Source organism: Canis lupus, chromosome 2, assembly GCF_011100685.1.
Source record: "Canis lupus familiaris isolate Mischka breed German Shepherd chromosome 2, alternate assembly UU_Cfam_GSD_1.0, whole genome shotgun sequence".
Taxonomy (NCBI): domain Eukaryota; kingdom Metazoa; phylum Chordata; class Mammalia; order Carnivora; family Canidae; genus Canis; species Canis lupus.
In genome coordinates, this window is record NC_049223.1 from 66,658,796 (window position 1) to 66,681,958 (window position 23,163).

The 23,163-nt window shown below is 34.9% G+C and overlaps 1 protein-coding gene across 3 annotated transcripts in view; it reads right to left on the reverse strand.

Moving 5' to 3' along the window:
* The window catches only part of PHKB (phosphorylase kinase regulatory subunit beta), a 216,254-nt gene that overhangs the window by 115,223 nt on the left and 77,868 nt on the right, over positions 1-23,163 (reverse strand). For all 3 annotated transcript variants that reach the window (XM_038531132.1, XM_038531133.1, XM_038531131.1), the window contains exon 8: positions 10,799-10,914. In XM_038531132.1, coding sequence (XP_038387060.1) covers positions 10,799-10,914 — 116 coding nt within the window. The remainder of the gene's footprint in view (positions 1-10,798; positions 10,915-23,163) is intronic.

A 23,163-nucleotide genomic window follows, 5' to 3' on the forward strand; every position in this document is an offset into this window, starting at 1 on the left:
CTAATGAAAATTGACAAACCTCTAGCAGGGCTGACAAAAAAATAAGACAAAAGACAGAAATGACCAATATTTTTATTTTTTCCTAATATCATTACAGACATAGTAATCTCAAAAGGATAAGAAGTGAACACTACAAATAATTCTACATATAAAAATTTGACAACTTAGAAAAAATGAATCAATTCCTAGAAAAGGACTACCTACTACTACTTGCCCAATATGAGATAAATCATTTGAATAGCCCTATAACTTTTAAGGATATTTAATCCATAATTTCAAAATAGCCAAAAAAAAAAAAAAAAAAAAGAAATCTCCAAGCCTAGATGATTTGAGAATTCTATCAAACATTAAAAAAAAGAAAAAAGTTAACACATACATACTGTCTTCCAGAAAACAGGAAAGAAAGTACTTTGGGGTTTATTTTATGAAGCTAGCGTTACCCTGATACCAAAACCAGACAAAGACAGTACACAGAAAAACAACTATGCACCAATATCTCTCATTCATATATATATATATGAATCCTTTTTAAAAACTACCAAACAGAATTAAGTAACATAAAAAATGAATTATCACCATAAGTGACCAACTGGAGTTGATTCCAGGGACATAAGTCAGGTTCAATAATCAAAAATCAATCAATATAATCCAAGATAATATTAACTAATAGGCTAAAGAAGAAAACTCACATGATCTTATTATGTCTGTGATATCGTTGCCGGGATAGACACACAGAACCCAGAAACAGACTGATACAAATATGCCCACTATTTTTAATAAGAGCACAAAGGCATTTAAATGGAGGAATGATAGTCTTTTTTTTTAAAGATTTTATTTATTTATTCATGAGAGACACACACAGAGAGAGGCAGAGACATAGGCAGAGGAGCAGCAGACTCCATGCAGGGAGCCTCATGTGGGACTCGATCCCGGGACTCTGGGATCACACCCTGAGCCAAAGGCAGGCATTCAACTGCTGAGCCACCCAGGTATCCCATGGAATTATAGTCTTTTAAACAAATGCAAATAATTCTGGAACAATTGGACATTCTTAGGTAAAAAAGAAAAAAAGGAAAATAATCTCAACATTAGTCTCATCAAACCTTACACAAAACTCAGAATGGATCATAAACCTATATATAAGACATAAAATTGTACAACTTTTAGAAAACAAGTTGTTGAAGAAATTCTTAAAGATCAAGGGTTAGGCAAAGAGTTTATAAGACTTTATACCAAAGGTACAATCCATAAAAGGAAAAATTGATAAATTGAATTCCATTAAAATTAAAATTTTTTACTCTGTGAAAGACTCTGTTAAGAGAATATAAAGACAAGCTATACACTCGGAAATATATTTGCAAAACACATATGTGACAAAGGACTAGTATCTAGAATTACATTAAAAACTATCAAGAGGGACACCTGGGTGGCTCAGCGGTTGGGCATCTATCTGCCTTTGGCTCAGGGCGTGATGATCCTGGAGTCCCAGGATTGAGTCCCACATCCGGATCCCTGCGAGAAGCCTGCTTCTCCTCTGTCTGTGTCACTGCCTCTCTCTCTGTGTCTCTCAGGAATAAATAAATAAAATCTTAAAAACTATCAAATCGATGATAAAAACAAAAATGAGCAAAAAACATGAAGAGAGATTTCACCGAAGAGAATCTACAAATAGCAAATAAGCACATGAAAAAATCCAACAACATTATCCACAAGGAAATGCAAATTAAAACCATAATGAGGGGATCCCTGGGTGGTGCAGCGGTTTGGCGCCTGCCTTTGGCCCAGGGCGCGATCCTGGAGACCCGGGATCAAATCCCACATCGGGCTCCCAGTGCATGGAGCCTGCTTCTCCCTCTGCCTGTGTCTCTGCCTCTCTCTCTCTCTCTCTCTCTGTGACTATCATAAATAAAAATAAAAAATTAAAAAAAAAATAAAACCATAATGAGATACTATAAACCAATCAGAGTAACTAAAATAAAAAATGACAGTAACACCAAATGCTGGCAAAGATGCAGAGAAACTATCGTTCACACATTGCTGGTAGGAAAGTAAATGATATAGGTTTCTGGCAAAGTCTTGCCATTTCTTTGAAATCTAAACATGCAACTATCTACCATCTACTACTGGGCATTCATCCAGATAAATGAAAACTTGTGTTCATACAAAAACCTGTAGAGAACCTTTTTGCTGTTTGTGCTTTAGTGTGATCTAAAGTGTAATCTTCTCTAATCCAAGGTCACAATGATTTACAATTATGTTTTCTTCTAAGAGTTTTATAGTTTTAGCTCTTACATACAGGTCTTTGATTCATTTCTAATTATTTTTGTATATACAGTATGAAGTAGAGATCTAAATTCATTCTCTTACATGTAGATACCTAGTTGCCCCAGCATCATTTGTTGAAAAGACTATCCTTTCTCTATTGAGTTGTCTTTGCACCTTCATCAAAATCAACTACCATAGATGTAAAGATTTAATTCTGGATTGTCAATTCTAGTCTACTGATCTCTATATATGTTCTTAAATCAATATCATACTAATTCTTATAGCATACTACTGTACATATAATATGTATAGTACTGTAGTAAATTTTGAAAACTGGAAAGTATGAAAGAACTTTGTTCTTTCTCAAGGCTGTTTTAGCTATTCTGAATCCCTTGCATTTTTATATGAATTTTAGGATTAGCTTGTCAATTTCTGCAAAAAGACAGCTGGATTTTTTATATAGATCACATTGAACACAAGATATCTTTACATTTTTGTATGTCTTCACTAGAATCTATGGTGACCATTCTACCCTGGTTTTCAAGAACAATCGAGCCAATAATCTGGTTTTACATACTGTCCTACTAACTCAAATCTGCAGTCTAGCATTTCACTGCCAGTGAAGTAAGTAATTGATGCTTCTACAAGTTAAACATTTCACATGGCACTGCTAGTATACTCAAGACAAGGACAGTGATCTCTTTTCACAACCAAAGCCATTTTAGAGAAGTGACTAGGCCTGAGACCCAAAGGAATAAAATCCAAGTGAGGAATATGTGGTGGTTTAATGCACAGAACTTACATGCATCTAACCTTAGTAATGCCAGAAAACTTCCCCTCACAGCATGGTCTTTATGTGTTATTACAACTTTTAACGGTATTTTGAGAAATGAGAGAAAATAACTTATTCAAAAGGCAAATACTTAAGAAAGTCTGTACTCAGGTAAATACATAATGTAGCCAGTCCAAGGTTCTGTCTTTAACAATGGTACATAAAGACAGTTAAGAGATGAATTTGGAAATTGTCTTAATAAACCATTACAAAAAAAATCAAACATTGTACCTGAAATACAGCAAATATTGAATTCTTTGCATTTTAACCTGCTTTCCCAATGCAACTGGTTAAATAATTGGACCTAACTGAAATTCACAAATATGCTACTTTATTATCCACTGGTTATTTGAATCTCTGGCAACAGCAAGCTATTTAGAAACTCAAACTTATCCCTATTGTGATCTACATTTTATTGGCAAATAGAATACATTATATTGTAAGAATTAAAAACATTTTACTGGCACAAAATACTCTCAGAAAATTAAATTGTTCTATGATTAGCTAATGAATATATTAATATTAGGGGACTATTATCAATAGAACATACACCAATATGATTCTTGAAGGTGTTATCTCAACATTCATTTAAAAGAGCTAAAAGCAACATTTCTTGAGATATAACTTGTAGAAACATGATTTGTTACATAAATCAAGCTTTACTAGAAAAAAGGATGGGTTGGGACTAAGTGATTTATAATACACCATGGAATCCAAAAAGGAACTGGCAAGCACAGGAACTAAATTCACAATCTCCTACTCATTAACACTATGCTCTAACTCACTGAGTTACCCAATGACATACTTCCTGAAAGAAAAGGATTTTACTATGGTTGTAATGGATGTTCATGAATTATTTAGTGATAAAAATTCATATAATGAAGGACAATGGATGGATAGTTGCTTCTATCATAACCTAATGACCAGTCCATCAAAAATGATTTAAAAAGGCTAAGTAGTTACTTTAAACAACAAGAACTATATGAAAAAAAAAAAAAAAAAGGACACTAAAAGCATCTTAAACTGAGTAAAGTGGCGTTTTGGTGGTTACTTGTCTTATATTTGTGTGATAGCTTTCCTTATTGGAAAAGCCAAGAGAATAGAACATAAAACCATTAAAAAAATCTTGAAAAAGGTTTAAATTTTTTGCTTCTATGATCTTTTTTATATTGCAAATATAAGACTTAACAAAGTTAAAAAAAATTATGCTGTTAAGTGTAAAGTTCTATTTAGGAGTCAATGTTTCAAAAACTTATCTTTCCATTTGGGCATGTATCTATATTACTAAGTTATTACATAATAATTTTTCCTTTTTGATTCCCAATAACCAAAACAATTCAAGGTTAGGTTTGAGATTCAATCATATCTTATAAGACACCTCTCTTCTCCAAAATAAAGAGCTTTGGTTTAAAGAGATTAAATGAAGCCCCGAGGAGTAGGAATAGCCCTACATAAATGAAGAGGAGGAAATATATATATATGTATTTTAAAGATTTTATTTATCTATTCATGAGAAGAAATATATTAATATATTAAGATTAAAATACCTAAATTAAACTTAGAGAGGCTGAGAAGACTACTTGGATATCTAACTCTGGGAGTTAAGCATTAGTGCTACAATAAATATGTACCAAATTATATATGCAGTAAAATGCAATTAAATCAAATAATAGGATTTTTAAATATATAGGAACTTACTAAAAGACTTAGAGACTGACAGGAGAAAAGAGAACTATCTAATATAGTTCTAAACACCCTAGCAGAAACTGAAAGCATGTTGCTTGTGGAAAATAGGGTAACAGAAAAAAAACAGGAGAACTAGGAATGGTTAGGAAACACTTTAAGAGAATCACTGTAAGCTTAGAGCAATAGACCCTTTTACTAAAGCCCTGAAAAAGGTGAGGCTGCTGCTAGAATGGGGTTCAGATAAATGTAATGAGATCACTTTTTACAAAAAACTTTTGGAGTTTATCTAAGAAATACTAAATAATTAAAGAATTTGAATTGCAAGAGATACCAGCAAACCTGGGGCTGAAAAGGGCAGATGGGAAAGGGACTGACCGAAGCATTAAGCTGAATCAAACTTTAGCGATTACTTAAAGATATCCTTAAAAACTTACCAAAATTTCACCAAGATTGTAATTGTACATCCTGCTGTTATTTCAAACTTTAGGAAACTTTTTAAGACTTAAATTACAGCATGAAACAGTTGAAACAACTTTCCATTTGGAGGCCAACCACCTGGAATCCAGTTCTAGCTCTACCATTTAGCGATTTGTATTATTTAAGGTGTGTGTGTGTGTGTGGCAGGGGAGAATCACAAAAACTTCTAAACTTTAACTTTTTCCTGTATAAAAGGCAGTAATATGTTCCCCATGTGGCCTAAATAAAAAATATTCTGTAACTGTACAGAGCCACGAATTGCAATTATTAAAGAACAGCTGAGCTTGGGTGCTGAAGAGGGAGTCTCTGACCTCAGAATACTACATGCATGTGTACTGGGGGTCCAGAGGTGGTAGCCTTCTTTGATCAAGGTATAGCTTAGAAGGGATGTGTGCAGTGTGGTAAGGAAAGGAAGAAATATTTATCAAGCTAGCCACTTTGGCCAAGGCCTAGTAAGCACCAACGAACTTGTTAGACTATGCTCTTTTTCTGACCCCTGCTAAGAAAGCTGTATAGCCCAGAGCTGAAGAGAGGGGAAAAATAAAATTAGAAGACAAAGAACAAATGCGTACTCACAGGAGGACTTATCATATACTATTTCAGTATGTCTATGTCTGAAATTATGAGAACTGTTTAAGGATAGAACAAGGATAATGTATTAAGTAGTAAAGATCACATCCAACTAGGAACAGATAGTTCTGGGATAGAGAGTCCCTGGTTAGTGGCAGGCCTACATCCTACTGCCCACGCGTACATACAGGCTAGGCTACCAGCCTCCTACCAGCCTCAGTGTTGTCATCACTGAGTCCATGAGTACCATGAGGCTCAGTTCTCCTGTAGTTTCAAAACAGACCCTTTTGACACCAGACATGATACATCCAAAACATGCTTGTGGAGATCTGAGTTCAGAAATGTTTGGGGGAAAAAAAGCTTAAAGTTCTTTAGAGAAACTGTAAAGTGATACACCATAGAAAATTAGGAAATCAAAACAAAAAACAAAAAACAAAAAAAAAAAAGAAAATTAGGAAATCAATATTAAATGTGTAAAACCCATCATCCAAATTTAAATGGCAAACTTCATTTCCTAACCATTTGAATAAAACTGACCACCACAAATTAAGATTGATTTTCCATGTAAAAATAGCAAAGAACACCACATAATGATCTTCTGAGTTCTGAAAGAAAATATTTAATGATTCAATGTAAAGAATGACACCTTAGGTACATGAAAAACATGTTGGAGCCTCTGTGTTTGTTCACTGGGGACATTCTAATACCCTCTAGACCCTCTAAACCCTTTCTAGGGTTAATGGAAACTTTTACCCAAGGTTCTTCCTGAGTTGACTACAGTTTTTGTAAAGAGAAAAACCCCTACTCCAAATATTTTATAATGAAAATGTCAGTGGTTCACAATGGAATATACTAAATGGTTATTACAATCAGAGAAGGGGCTGATAAATCATAAATACAGAAAAAGTACATTTTCAAAAATCACCTTTTCTAATTAGATCCACTTACTTTCTTATAATTTGACTGATAATCTGGAGTGTTAAGAACTCAATTTGAATGATGGCTGAAAAATAACTTCCTATTTATTTTCCTATTTTTAGTATTGTCAGAATTTAATGCCTGAATTGAACTTACCTACAAATCATTTCACTACTTCAAGGACTTCTTCCCTGATTGCTACTATTCCACTCTATATTTCAAAATGTCTCATATAAATCATAAAACTTATGGGAAAATGTGCATAAATTAGTTTCCCAGAGTTAAGAGAAAAATCCTCTTTGTTTCAATGATTGTTAACATATTCTGAAATGTGTGAGTACACTTGGATTCTAGTGCTTACTTCTGCCCAGGTATTCAAATGATTTGTATATATTAGCTCTATCATTACAACAACTTTATAAAGTAGAAACGATTATTGTCTTCATTTTGTAGATGAGGAAACTGAGGCATGGGGATATTATATAGCTAGTGATCTAGGGCCAGTTTCAGCTTACTGAGTATCTTATATTGGCTTGATTTTTTGTGTATGTTTAGTCCTTCTATTCAAAAAAGTATATCCTCTTAACCAGTATTTCCTAAACTGTTTCTCTAGTTCATTTAAGTCCCAATGATCTAAGTTGACCTATAGATGATACCCTTTAAATCTTAAATCTTTTAGTTTGAAAATGTCTAGACTAGTTAACTGAGCTATACTTTTCATTTTTAATTCAAGTATAATTAACATACAGTGTATTATGTACACATAATATTGTACTATGTAATATTAAGTATATTACACATACGGTGTAATATTAGTTTCAGGTGTACAATACAATGACTCAACAATTTATATATTACTCAGTACTCATCAAGATACTCTTGGGGCACCTGGGTGGCTCAGTCAGTTAGAGATCCGACTCTTGATTGTGGCTCAAGTCATGATCCCAGGGTTGTGAAATCCAGCCTTGCATCAGGCTCCATGCTGGACATCAAGTCTGCTTAATATTCTCTCTCTCTTTTCCTCCTCCCCTCCCCTCTCCTTCTCTAAAAAAATAAAATAAAAAAGATATGTATACTCTTGGGACACATGGCTGGCTCAGTTAGTCGAGCATGCAACTCCTACACTCAGGGGCATTAATTTAAGTCCCATGTTGGGTAGGGAGCCTACTCAAAACAAAAATTAAAAATAAAAAAAAATAAAAGATATGTGAACTTTTAATCCCCTTTATTTGATCCATCCCCCAACCACCTTTCCTCTGGCAACCACCAGTTTGTTCTCTGTATTTACGAGTTTAGGTTGTTTGTTGTTTTCTTTTTCTCTTTTTATATTTATTTTGTTTGGTAAATTCCTCATATGGCATTTGTCTTTCCCTGCCTGACTTATTTCACTTAGCATTATACCTTCTAGCTCCATTCATGTTGTTATGGCAAGATCTCATTCTGTTTTTTTTTTTTTTTTTTTTTTTTTTTTTTTTTTTTTTTTTTAATTTTTATTTATTTATGATAGTCACAGAGAGAGAGAGAGAGAGAGGCAGAGACACAGGCAGAGGGAGAAGCAGGCTCCATGCACCGGGAGCCTGATGTGGGATTCGATCCCGGGTCTCCAGGATCGCGCCCTGGGCCAAAGGCAGGCGCCAAACCGCTGCGCCACCCAGGGATCCCTCATTCTGTTTTATGGCTGAGTATTATTCCATTATATATGTGTGTATATATAATATATATTATTCCATTATATATATTCCATGTGTATACATATATATAATATATATGTAATGGAATACATACATATATAATATACATAATGAAATACATACATATATAATATACGTAATGAAATACATATATATATAAAATATACACACACTATATCTGCTTTATTCATTCATCTATTGATGGGACACTTGAGTTGCTTCCATAGTTTAGCTGTTGTGTACAATGCAGCAATAAACACAGGGGTGTACATATCTTTTCAAATTAGTGTTTTCATTTTCTTTGGGAAATATCCAATAGTGGAAATACCCATTGGGTAATTTCTGGAGGAACCTTTATCTATTCTCTATAATGGCTCACTATAGGGCTCAGTTTGCATTCCCACCAACAGCACATGATGGTTATTTCTTTTCACATCCTCATCACTTATTTGTGTTTTTGATTTTAGCCATTCTGATAGGTGTAGAATGATATCTCATTGTGGTTTTAATTTGCATTTCCCTGATAGTGAGTAATGTTGACCATCTTTTCATGTTCCTATTGGCCTCTACAGGTCTTCTTTGGAAAATGTCCTTTCTAGTCCTCTGCCCATTTTTTAATCACATTCTTTGTTTTCTTGATGTTGAACTGTATAAATTATTTATATATTTTGGATATAAACCCCTCATCAGATAGGCCATTTGCAATATCTTCTCCCATTCTATAGGTTGCCTTTCTGTTGGTGGTTTCCTTCACTGTGCTTCTCCCTCTGCCTGTCTCTGCCTCTCTGTGTCTCTCATGAAAAAATAAATAAAATCTTTAAAAAAAAAAATACTGTCTGGGTTATCTTCTAGGAATTTTATGGTTTCAAGACTCACATTAAGGTCTTTTTTTTTTTAGATTTTGTTTTTTTTTTAAGATTTTATTTATTGATTCCTGAGAGACACAGAGAGAGGCAGAGACACAGGCAGAGGGAGAAGCAGGCTCCCCACGGGGAGCTTGATACGGGGCTTGATACGGGACTCGATTCCAGGACCCCTGGATCATGATCTGAGCCAAAGGCATATGCTACTGCCAGGTGCCTCATATTCAGGTCTTTAATCCATTTTGAGTTTATTTTTGTGTACAGTATAAGAAATTGGTCCAATTTCATTCTTTTGCATGTTGTTGTCCAGTTTTCCCAACACCATTTGTTAAAGAGACTGTCTTTTTTCCATTAGTATGTTTTTGCCTCCTTTGTTGCAGGTTAATTGATCACATAAGTGTGGGTTTATTTCTAGGCTCTCTATTCTGTTCTATTGAGCTCTATTTTTGTGCCAGTACCATATACTGTTCTGATTACTATAGCTTTATAGTATATCTTGAAATATGCAATTGTGATACCACTAGCTTTGTTCATCTTTCTTAAGATTGTTTTGGCTATTTGGGGTCTTCTGTAGTTCCATACGAATTTTAGGATTAATGTTCTAGTTCTGTGAAAAATGTCATTGGAATTTTGATAGAAATTGAATTAAATCTGCAGATTGTTTTGGGTAGTAGGAACAGTATAACAATATTGGTTCTTCCAATCCATGATCATGGACATCTTTCCATTTGTTTGCGTCATTTTCAATTTCTTTCATCACTGTTTTATAGTTTTTGGAATATAGGTCTTTTCGTTTCCTTGGTTAAGTTTATTCTGAGGTATTTTATTTAGGTGTAATTGAACTATACTTTTCAGTTAAAAAATAACCTCCCAGGCATAAAATTTGGATATTTGAAAGGTGCAGTCAGTCACTAAAGTTATTTCCCTAACCTTAAGGAGTAAAGGAAATCCATACACCACTAACATCAGTCATCAGCTTATTTTTCTTTAGCAACCCCACTAAACCAGAATGCAAGATGTTTATCACACTTCCTACAGGAAACAATAAGTTAGGTTTTATATGAAGAGTGTGAATACCTGGTTAGGATAAAAAAGTCAGCTCTACAACATGGAAAGAAATTTTATGTGCAATGTACATACATTTAGTGTCAGGCAATTTTAATGTATTTGATCTTCCAAATGATGTCATTTCAAAAAGGAGAAAGAGAAACAGTTGGTTGAGCAGGAAGGCCAAGCCTTGGACTGGAGGCTTATATACATGTACTGATACCACGGGAAGTTGGGAAAGATACCCTGTTTTTTTCTTCCATCTGTTTTGGGGCACTGAGAGTAGCCTCTTGCTTTAATTTTAGGCAAATTTCATCTGCATCATACATAGGAAAAAGGGGATGAAAACTAACATAGAAATCACAGTTGCAACCTAATACAAATTCCACACATTTAAATTTTAAAAATTAAAAAAAAAAAAAAAAACCACTCAGAAATCAGCCAATTACCTTGAATGTAGCTCTGTGCTGCCATTATTATATTTGCTTCCTCTTTCCCAGACACCAAAATCGGGTACACGGTAAACTCTTTCTACACAAAATACAAGGTTCTGAATAAAAGAGACCTAAAAGAAAAGAACATAAGGACATGCAGAATAACAGGATCTTTAGATACTGATAAGAGCAATTAGATTATCATTTGAATTCCAATTACACACTTGCTACCAACACTTTCTTAACATGTTCAAATTCCTATGATTATTATATTACTATGAATACTGTCATACCTGGGTTTTCTAATATAAAGCCTAAAGTGAGAACCTAACATACAATACAAAAATAAAATTTAATTCCTGTCAATGCTCCAACTATAATTTTTTAGCGACGTATCTATTACTGTTCATGGAAACTGGGTATCCTGAGAATTAAGAAAAATATATTGTTTTATACTAGATAATATTTATCTGAAGTATTCATATGAAATGTTAAATAAGTCTAAAACCTTGGAGATAAAGAGATATTTATCAGTTCTGAAATGAGTCAGCCCATTAACTCACTCATTAGATTAACCTGGAGTCTTAAGTCTATTAATCCTGGAATCTAATGTCCTTCTGGTCTTTCCTACAGTTATCGATATCAAGTCTTACAAACTCAAAGCTTATGATAAGAGATGAATTCCAACCAACAGCCCAAGAGTCACAGTTTCCTTATATATATTTCAGACAACTGATGAAATTTAAACTCTCAAAAGTAAATATAGAAAGCAAATAACAAATAACCCATAACTTCCCTACCCAAGAGTGAACCATCATATAACTACAGTAAACTTTCTTTTTACTTTGAATATTAGTGAGGGTCTCCTCAGCTTTGTCAATTTCTTGCTAACTTGCCTATATACCCTAAGGAAATGTGCCTGTAGAAAAATCCTGGTCCATCTTCACAAAATCCAGGATCCTCAGCTTTTCTATTGTCTTTAGAGTTATTTAGGATTCTATAATACATACAGAAAATACTTTATACATTGTCAAGTCTTCAAGTTTAAAGATTTGAAAACTTCTAAGTCCTCCTTCCTTTCATAACAAACTTCTTAAGTATATGATCCATATTCCTGTTTTTTCCTCCTCTTAGGAGGATTTGAGGACAGTGTTAGGCCCAAGTAAGGCAGTCTGCTCAGAATGCCTAAATGGTATAATAAAAGGTGGGTGGAAAGGCATTTTTGGCTAACAGGCCCTGTGAGGAAACCTAAAATACCATTTACATTCTAGTTTCACAAATAAGGACCCTGGAAATTGCCATTCCATTCCATCCTAACAAATAAAAAGCTAAACAGACTGAAAAATTAACAACTTTTCTTGTATTCATAAGTGGTGGTGGGGGGAACACAGAGCATACTGCTCCCCTAAGACTAGAGAGACCCACAGGTGAATACAGGCCAATGGCTTCCTGGAACAGAGACTCATGAGCGGAAGTTACCTTGGGAACCAGTGCTGGGGTGGTAAAACCTGAACTGTGATTGAACTGCTAGAGGCTCCATTAAAAATTGAGTTAAAACTCTGAGAGTTAACATCTCTAGGAGGACCTAGTCATAAGGAGCTCCCCACAATATTGAGATTTATTGGCAAAAACTCCACCAGGTTCCCATAGAAAATGTCTTAGGAAAATCCCCCATGGCTTTCAGCAGGGGAAGTAGAAAAGAAACCATTTTGAAATAAAAAGTATCCGTGCTTTCTAGAGTTCATGTTATGCTAGTTCACTTTTACAGAAGACCTACATTACTACCTGATTTCACTACCTGAAAGAAATCCAAAGAGGATTTTCATTAAAAAAAAAAAAAAAAAAGCTGTTACTGTACTAATGCAGGTTTTTTGTAAAGGCAAAGTGATGTAATTCAAACTTCCAGAAAGTGGGGATAATAAAAGGTCTCATAGGAACACTCCACTTTCAGATTGTGGGGGAAGTCTCTACATTGAAACACTTTGTTTTTTTATAACAAGGCCTCACCTCTGTTATGGCCTCCCACCTCTGGTTAACTGTGGGAAACAGTTAACCAGATCTTGACCTACTGGGGTATTAGACCCTAACTGACCTGGGGAAGGGAAATACCTAATTTCAGCCAGCTCTAGCCTTTCACATGAGGATGAGAAATACTCAACTCCAGCCTACTAGAACTATCTTATCTTGCCTAAGGGGAGAAGAAAAAAAAATGAGATATACTTGTGAAGTTCACAGTCCAGAGGCATAGGCTAACTAAAAGACTAGACCTAACCATAGGATTACAGAATGTCTTGCTTCCTTCCCCTCGTATCTCACCACATTACTGAAGGCCTATTTATAACCATTCCTTTAATAGTACATCATGTCCAGCTATCAAGAAAGAATTACAGGTCATATCAAAAAGAAAAAAACCTCACACAATTTAAAGAGACACAGTAAACATCGGCCCTACACGTAACGGGGATGTTGGAACTACCAGACTAGATTTAAAAGAACTATGACTAATATGATATGGAATCTGTTGAATCAAGTAGTAGTAAGCAATGTAACCAGAGAGATGGAAATCCTAAGAACAAACTCCTCAAAAATGCTAATATAAAAAAATACTATAAATAGAAATGTAAAATGACTTTGATGGACTTATCAGAGACTCAACACAACTGAGGAAAGAATCTCAGGTAGAGGCTATATATACAGAATCCTTGAAAACTGAAAAGCAAAGAAACAAAGATGAAGAAACACAGAACAGAATATTCAATGTAATATTAAATAGGCATATAATAGGCATATCAGAATGAGAAGAAAGACAAAAAAGGAACAAAAGAAATATTTCAAACAATAACAACTGAGAATTCCCTCAAATTAAGTCAGATACCAAACCACACATACAGGAAGCTCAGAGAAAACTAAGTAGGATAAATGCCTGAAAAAACTATACCCCAGCACATCCTTTTCAAATAATAAAATATCAAAGATAAAGAAACCATCCAGAAAAAAGTCAGAGTAAACAATCACCTTACCTACAGCACAACAAGGCTAAGAATTATATTCAACTTCTTCTCAGAAACATCCAAGTGAGAAGAGAATGAAATACTGAAATCAGTGTTGAGACAAAAATAAAACTATCAACCTAGAATCCTGTACCCTGGGAAATTATCCTTCAAGAATGAATGAGAAATAAAAATGTTTTCCGGTAAACAAGTTGAGGAATTTGTTGCAAGTAGGCCTGTCTTGAAAGAAATGTTCAAAGTTCTTTAGAGAGAAGGAAAATAATATGACAAACTCAGATCTAAATAAGTGAAGGTGGGGATGTCTGGGTGGCTCAGCAGTTGAGCCTCTGCCTTTTGCTCAGGGCATGATCCCAGGGTCCCGGACCAAGTCCCTCATTGAGCTCCCTATGGGGAGCCTACTTCTCCCTGTGCCTGTGTCTTGGTCTCTCTCTCATGAATGAATAGATCTTTAAAAATAAGTAAATAAATAAATGAAGGTGAATTAAAAATTTTTATTTTTATTACTCTTAATGGATCTAACAAATAATAGTTTGTCCAAAATAATAAACAGCAACAATGTAATTGATTATGTACATTTATATCTATGTGTACGTTTATACATAAGTGAAGATGAGTAAAAAATGAGTAGTGCTTTACTTTAATGACAGCAAAGATACAAGAGCTGAGAGGAAGGAATTAGGGTTGTTATTATAAAACACCGCACACAAAGTAGTACAGTGTTATTTGAAAGTGGACATGGATTAACTGTAAATGTATATTGCAAACTCCAGGGTAATAAGTTAAAAAAATAAAAAGAGGTATAACTGATATGCTAAGAAAGGAGAGAAAACAGAATCATAAAGTCTCAATTAAAACCACAAAAGGCAAAAAAAGACTGGAATACAAAAATAAACAACAGGGCAACAAATAGAAAACAGTAACAACTATGGTAGAGAGTAATCCAACTATATCAAGAATCACTTTATTTTTTTTTCCCCAAGAATCACTTTAAATGTCAATGGCTTAAATGCACCAATTAAAAGACAGAAATTTCAAGGTTGGATCAAAAAAACATGACCTAACTATATATGTTGGCTATAAGAAACCAACTTTAAATATAAAGACACAAATAGATTACCAAGTAAATGAATGGAGGAAAATATACCATGATAACACTAATCAAAAGAAAGTTGGAATAGCTACATAATTTCATTTTTGGTTTTTTTGTTTGTTTGTTTGTTTGTTTGTTGATGGGCAGCAAAGCAAAATTTATTGAGCAATAGTAAAGTGATAGTACAAAGCTCCTGATGAGGGAGGGGACCCAAAAGGGTTGCCCAACAATTTCAGATAGAACATACCTCAAGGTAAGTAAAGTTACCAAGGGTAAAGAAGGAAATTACAGAATTCCAAAGGAGTTAATTCTCCAAGAACACATAAGAATTTTTAATGTGTATGCAATTAACAGAGCATCAAACTATGTCAAGCAAAAACTAGTAAAATTGGAAAGAGAAATAGATTAATTTGCTATCAGGGTTAGAGATTTAAACACTCTTCTATCAGAAGTAGGTAGATCCAACAGCCAGAAAATTAGTAAGGACATATTTGAACTCAACAACACCATCAGTCAATTGGAAACAATTGACACCTATAGACTAGTCCACCCAACAACATAAAAATACACATTCTTCTCAAGTTTACATGGAATATTCACCATGAAAGAACACATTCTGGGCCAAAAAATACACCTTAACAAATGCAAAAGAATATATACCATACAATGTCTTCTCCTAGACCACAATTGAATTAAACCTGAAATCCATAACAAAAAGGTAACGGGAAAATCCCCAAATATGTGGAGATTAAACGCCATACTGCTAAAAAACAAAAACTAAAGAAAAAAATCTCAAGAGAAATTTAAAAATATTTTGAAATGAAAACACAACTTTTAAAAATTTGTAGGACACGGGATCCCTGGGTGGCACAGCGGTTTAGTGCCTGCCTTTGGCCCAGGGCGCGATCCTGGAGACCCGGGATCGAGTCCCACATCGGGCTCCCAGTGCATGGAGCCTGCTTCTCCCTCTGCTTATGTCTCTGCCTCTCTCTCTCTCTCTGTGTGACTATCATAAATAAATAAAAATTTAAAAAAAATTTGTAGGACACAATGAAAACTATGTGTACAAGGAAATGTATAGCACTGAATGGATATTTTAAAAAGAGATCTAAAAACAATAATTTAAGATTCCACCTTAAGAATATTTGTAGTTAATAAATATATTAACGGCAATGCTTTAAGACTACATAAATTGTTTCTCTTCAGATTTCACCCAATAATTTTAGCTTCTGTCAGTAAATCTTGTTTATAGTAATTATTACTATAGTTCTTGCCTAAAGGTTATTTTCTATTTCCCTATTTATACTTTTATTTATTAATTGGAATTCTACTGTAACAAATGTTTTATGTGACACCGTTGCAATGAACATCTTAGTATGTTTCTAAAAAAGAGCTTCCCAACCATTTTGACAACATAGCACACACAGATCTAGTATCTATACAACACACTTAAGTAACTGTCCTGGAAGGTAGCATACATGCCTTTGGAATGAAGGACTCAGTTCTTGGGCCTATCTGTAAGCTGCCTGTGGTATCATAGCAGGAAGGCTCTGATCTAGGATACATATCTGAAAGTTGAATTGCTAAATTGTAGACTAAGTGCACTTTCAACTTCACTAGATGTTGTCAAAGTGCCCTCCATATTTAAAAAAAAACTCGTGACCAAGTTCTGGCCAATAAGATTAGGCCAAAGTCACAAGGTCAGTCTTCTAGAAACTTTTTAAAGTCCCTTCTTTCCCAATTCTCACTTACTAGTGTAAACATGATATCTAGAAGAATAGCGCCTTTATATGATTATTTGGATAAATGTCCCATGTTAAAAATGGCAGAATTGGAGAAAAAGAAGTCTATATCCTTGATGACACTGATCAGTTATTTTAAAGCCCAGGCCTTACAATCTCCAAAAATGTTGGTAAATGAAATAAAACTTGTATCTGTTGAAACCACTCTTTGCTGGGTTTTCTAATAGTTGTTGCCAAATGTAACTTATATGTTAACCATGACTCATTTCACATTTTCATTTTTCCACCTTTCCTCTTTTTCTGCTCTCCCCCTGCCAACTGGAGTTGGTTTGAAATTTAGGATTTTAAAACTTCCCTGCCCACTCAATCAAAAGTAGTATATTTGTCATTCTCTATCAGACCATGCCATTTGAATTTGCTACATTGAACCTTATCTTTTTCCTATTTTGCTGATTTTTACAACTAAAATGTAATTTCTACAAGGCAGGAGGTGCCTTGTCTGTCTTCATCACTCAGTATGCCTAGTGCCTAGAATGGTAATTTCTATAAAACAGCAACCCAATCAATTTGTTGAATGAATGGTTAAATGACCTACAAATGTTTTTAAAAGAATTTGATTTTTCATACTACCTCTGTCAAGTTGTATAAAACTATAGCAACCTTATAAAACTGGGGAGTTTTCCTTGTTTTATCATTTAGGAATTACCTCTTCCTTTAAGCTTTGGTAAGATCTGCCTATAAAACTAGCCAAACAGTTCTTTTTTTGAAGAAGTTAAGGGGGAGTGGAAAGATTTTGGACAATTATTTTTGTCAAAGACTATGGATCATGCATTCCTGAGGTGAGAACTACTTCTCGGAAGCAAAAGAAAAAGTCTTAGATATTACAATAGGGTGTGGCCCTGGAATACTCAACTCTACCTTGACAAAAATCTTATTCCCTAATTTTTCACATTACAGAAAACTTATTCTCCCCCCATCTTGAGGGTAACAACAACAATAATAAAAAGATTAAGAAACACCATAACATAGGTCTATTTTATTTTTCTATTTCTTAGGTTAGTAACTGTATTAGTTTGCTAGGGCTATCAGAGCAATATACCCAAGACTGGTATTGGTTTATTTTCTCACAGTTATAGAGGCCCTATACTAAGATCAGGGTGTCAGAGGTTTGGTTTCTTCTAAGGCCTCTTTCTTTGACCTACGGGTGGGCCACACTCTTGCTGCTTTGTCCTCACATGGTTTTCCCTCTGATCCCCTGGTGTCTCTTTGCATGTTCCAATTTCTTCCTCTTATAAGAACACTAGTCAGATTGTATCAAGGCTCACCCTGTGGGCCTGATTTAAACTTTTCCTCTTTAAAGGCCTTACTCCAAATACATCTGCAACAATCCTATTTCAATATAAGACCACACTTTGAGGTATAGGGGGCCTTTGGGTTTTAACATATAAATTTGTAGGAAGTGGAAAGGGGACACAAATCATCTTATAGCAGTAACTTATGATTTTCCTAGAACACATTCCATTTGTGATCATTTTGATATTTATTGCCAAATAATTTCTTATGGTATATTCTCTCTCTTTAAATATCTACTTATTTGTAGGTATATTCTCCTTTTCATTCCTAATATTGTTCATCTGTTTAAATATTCCTTTTCTGTTGGGCAAGATTTGCTAAGAGATTGGTTTAACTTATTAATCTTTAAAAAAATACAGTTCTTGGGGATCCCTGGGTGGCTCAGCGGTTTGGCGCCTGCCTTTGGCCCAGGGCGCGATCCTGGAGTCCCGGGATCGAGTCCCACGTCGGGCTCCTGGCATGGAGCCCGTTTCTCCCTCCTCCTGTGTCTCTGCCTCTCTCTCAATCTCTGTGTCTATCATGAATAAATAAATAAATCTTTAAAAATAAATAAATAAATAAAAAATAAAAAAATACAGTTCTTGCTTTTGTTGACAATCCCTATTCTAACTTCATATTTTATATAATTCTTTCTTTTAGCATTATTACTTTCTTTTCTATTTTTATCTTTATTACTTTCTTCCTTCTACTTGCTTTATGTTTATTATGGTATTTTTTTAATGTATAAACAAGATACTTAACTTGTTAGTTTTTCATCATTTAACTCTTTTCTAATATGTGCATTCGAAGCTAAAAATTGCCTACTAACAACACTTCACAGCTACATTCCACAAGTACTGGTGCGTAGTGTTTTCATTGTCATTCTGTTATTTCTCAATTTCCATTTTTATTACTCTTCAAAATCATAAAACAGAAGTGTATATTTTTAGTTTCCAAACACAGGCTATTTAGTGGACATCTTTTACCTATCGACTTTTAAATTTTAACATGGTCAGAGAAGATATCCACTTGTTTGTGTTGTTCATTTAGTCTTTATAGTGTTTTGATGAGACTAATTGTGCTATTCAAATAATCTATATCATAACTTTTATTTTTTGTCTCCACGGTTCATCACATTCTAAGGGAAATGAGTTAAAAATCTCCTACCTATTCTATTAAATTTTTGTTTTATATATTTTGAGGATATACTGTTAGGTTTGTGCAGTACTATTTTATCTTCCCAGTGAAATGTTCCCTTAATCATTAAGTAATGGCCCTTTTTATAACTTTACCTTAAGTACATGGGGTAAAAAAAAGACTGCTGTAAAAAGACCCCCCACCCCCGCAATATGATGATGTCATTTTAAGCTGTAACTGATTTCTTGTACAGTATATTTTGTCTATGTGTGATATAGTCTTGTTTATTCATTTGTTTGTTTTAGTGTGGTCTTATCTCAGTTTTGAGGCTCTGGATAGAGACTGGTCACTTCTTCTTCTTGTATATGATAGAGGATTAAGTACTGATTAAGTTCCTATCCCAGCCATTTTGCTTACTGGGTTCTTATACCCTGTGTATTATGCACTTAATGTAAGTACTTTAGGACTAGATACCATAAAAATAGAGACACAGATCCCGGGGCCCTCATGATTATTCAAATTAGCCAGTACACAGGGAGACTACAAAACCTTGTTAACTCCACCCTGCTTGTTATATATAAGCTATCCCCTATAGTCACAGCTCATTACCCTGTCCTGAGCTACAACCCCCAGCGTGGCACTACATAGGGGCTTTCTCTCAGTTATAAACAAGAGTTGTGTATTTCAACCATATGAGTGTTACTATGTTGTTTCAAGTCATTAAAAAAAAAAAAAAACTTTTAAATCTTCTAAGACACAGATTAGAGTTGCAGCTTAGTTCCACAATGTCATTTAGAGACCCAGTCTTTCTCTATCACTTGTTCTATAATTCCTGAGGGCCTTTCTGGTTGGGGAAAGGGTGCAGAGGAGGGGATAATTTATTATCTATCCTGTGCAAGACTCATATTTTCTTCAATTCTGATGATCAAGTCACTACTTATTCAAATATTGCCTTTCCTCAATTTTCTTTACTCTTTATTCTTATGAAGCATATTTGAGACCTTCTCATTCTATCCTCTATTACTCTTAAACCTGCTATCCTATTTTCTATATTTGTACCTCTCTTCTCCCAAAACTATCTTACGATTCATAAATTCCTTCTTCAACATTGTCCAATCTGCTCTTTATCACTGACCTTTTAGTGGTTTGTAATCATTATTTCTAGTAAACACTTTTGGTTCTTTTTCATACATTCTTTTATATTTTTTTCATTCTTTTATATTCTTATTTTATCTCTATAATATTAATATTTAACAATTGAAACATTTTTATTTTAGAGTCATTTTCAAATAGTTCTCTCACCTAAATTCTTGGAGTGCAAACTTTCCTATCTGCTGTGCATGGTTGTTTTGAATAATTTCCTTATGTAATTTGTGATCATTTGTAATTATTATTTTTATTATTTAATTCATTTCAGGAAAGGTTTTCATTTGTGAAAACATACCTAAAAAGCAATTTTATCTTTGTTTCAGATCCCATATCAGCATATGGCACAGGCTTAAGGTTTCAATCTAGGGTCCTAGACAACAGTAGCTTTCTATTCTCTGGCCCAGAGCTGAGATTTTTTGGTTCTCCTTCCAGACAGGACAGTTCTTTATAAGTTCATGCAGAGAATTCACATGTAACATTTCATCTTGAATGAGCCCAAGGCAAAATCTCTTGTTCCAATGTGACCTTATTTTAAAAACTCCAACGTTGGCCCACAAGATCTATGGTACAGCAATTACAAAAAAGGACTTAATCCTCTATCCATCTCTTTATTTATTTATTTTTTTAATTTTTATTTATTTATGATAGTCACAGAGAGAGAGAGAGGCAGAGACACAAGCAGGCTCTATGCACCGGGAGCCCAACGTGGGATTCAATCCGGGGTCTCCAGGATCGTGCCCTGGGCCAAAGGCAGGCGCTAAACCTCTGCGCCACCCAGGGATCCCTCTATCCATCTCTTTATCTAGACCTTTTGAAATAGTTCCTTCCAACAAGAGGTCAGACACATGACTTACTTTGGTCAGCACAATGTGGCAGAAGTGAGGGGTTGCCCATTCTGAGCCGGCCTCAAGAGGCCTCATATGCATCTGCTCTCTGATTTTTTTTTAATACTTTATTTATTTATTCATGAGAGACACAGAGAGAGGAGAGAGAGAGAGAGAGAGAGGCAGAGACACAGGCAGAGGGAGAAGCAGGCTCCATGCAGTGAGCCCGACGTGGGACTTGATCCTGGAATTCCAGGAACATGCCCTGAGCTGAAGGCAGATGCTTAACCGCTGAACCACCTGGGCTGCCTGGTCTCTCAGATTTCTAATTTTCCCTTGAGAATAATCCTAGCTCCTTTACGGACAATGATAGACCATGTGGAGCAGAGACGGCTTAAGATGCCATCTTAAATCAGAAGTGAACCTGTCAGGGAGCCTGGGTGGCTCAGTGGTTGAGTGCCTGCCTTCAGCCCAGGCGTGGCCTGGAGTCCCTGGATCAGGTCCCGCATCAGGCTCCCTGCATGGGGCCTGCTGCTCCCTCTGCCTATGTCTCTCTCTCATGAATAAATAAATAAAATCTTAAAAAAAAAAAAAAAAAAAAAAAGAAGTCAATCTGTCAACTAGCCATAAAGTACATGAGTGAGCTCAGCTGGTCTTGGCTGACCAAGCAAAACCGGCTAATCAGCAGAATTGACTAGCCCTTCTGTAGACCAGTAGGGAATAAAAGTTATAAATAAGACACCAAATTTGGGGGTACTTTGTTAAGGAACTATAACAGCTAAGTGATAGAATATATCTGAATCTATTAGGTCCATGAGCTTACCCGTATCCCCAGATCAATGCTAATCAGCTCATTTTCTCTTCATTTCTGGCATCTAGGAATCTCTTTTTCTTTCATTTGTGCTTGGTTACTTGGTTGTTGTTTTTTTTTATAAATAAATTTTGTTATAAGTTTACCTATATTACATATCATATATTTGGAGTGAGGCTAAACAATGAGCTTATTCAATTATATGATCACATTTACATAAACATAAGCAAATACCTTTCCAGACAGGTGCCCTATTCTCTTTCTGGTTGTTCCCCAAAACTTGGAAGTGAACCTTCCTCCAGTTCCTAAAATAATCTATGTTCTTTCTCAAGTTTGGTGATTTCTACGTATTACTGCTTCACCTTTTTCCACTGCTTCACCCACATATAATTCCTACACTGTGTTCCAGTATTAACCGGATGAGGAAATTTCCTAAAAGAGAAAAACTCTGATTTGACAAATTTAGATGAGCTATCTTTTTCACCATTTTATCCCATTATGTGTCATAGTTTCTTATACATGAGAGGTCCACAAGAAATATTTGTTGAAAAAAGCATATATTTACACATCTGTAAACATCAAAAGAAAAGCCAATTATCCTTTCAGTGCTTTGGCATTATTTATTAAAAAGATTTTATTTATTTATTTGAGAGAGAGTGAACATGAGGGGAGGGGCAGAAAAAAGAGGGAGAAGTAGGCTCCTCGCTACCAGAGAGATAGTGAGGGGCTTGATCCCATAGGACCTGAGCCAAAAGCAGATGCTTAACCAACTAAGCCACCCAGGTGCCCCAAATCCTTTAGCCTTATTCAAGAAAAAGCCCTCCCTACCCTAAAACAGTGATCATTTGTGTGTATAAATCCCAGGAATATTAAAATTAAAAAATTAGTTTTTTCCTGACTGAACTACACCTTGCATCCTCCCAAAATATTAATATAGTTTGTCATTGATGAGGGCTTCCTCTTCTAACTCTGTTATACTGTTATAGGTGACAAGTGCAGGTGCATTAAATTCTAAAGAACTTTCATCCAAGGATTTCAGAAAACAAAACTTTTGTCATCCTAATAAAAATTATATTGAAAAAAACCCCAGGGGATCCCTAGGTGGCTCAGCAGTTTAGCGCTTGCCTTCAGCCCAGGGCGTGATCCTGGCGTCCCTGGATCAAGTCCTGTGTTAGGTTCCCTGCGTGGAGCCGGCTTCTCCCTCTGCCTGTGTCTCTGCATCTCTCTCTCTCTCTCTCTCTCTCTAAGTCTCTCATGAATAAATAAATAAAATCTTAAAAAAAA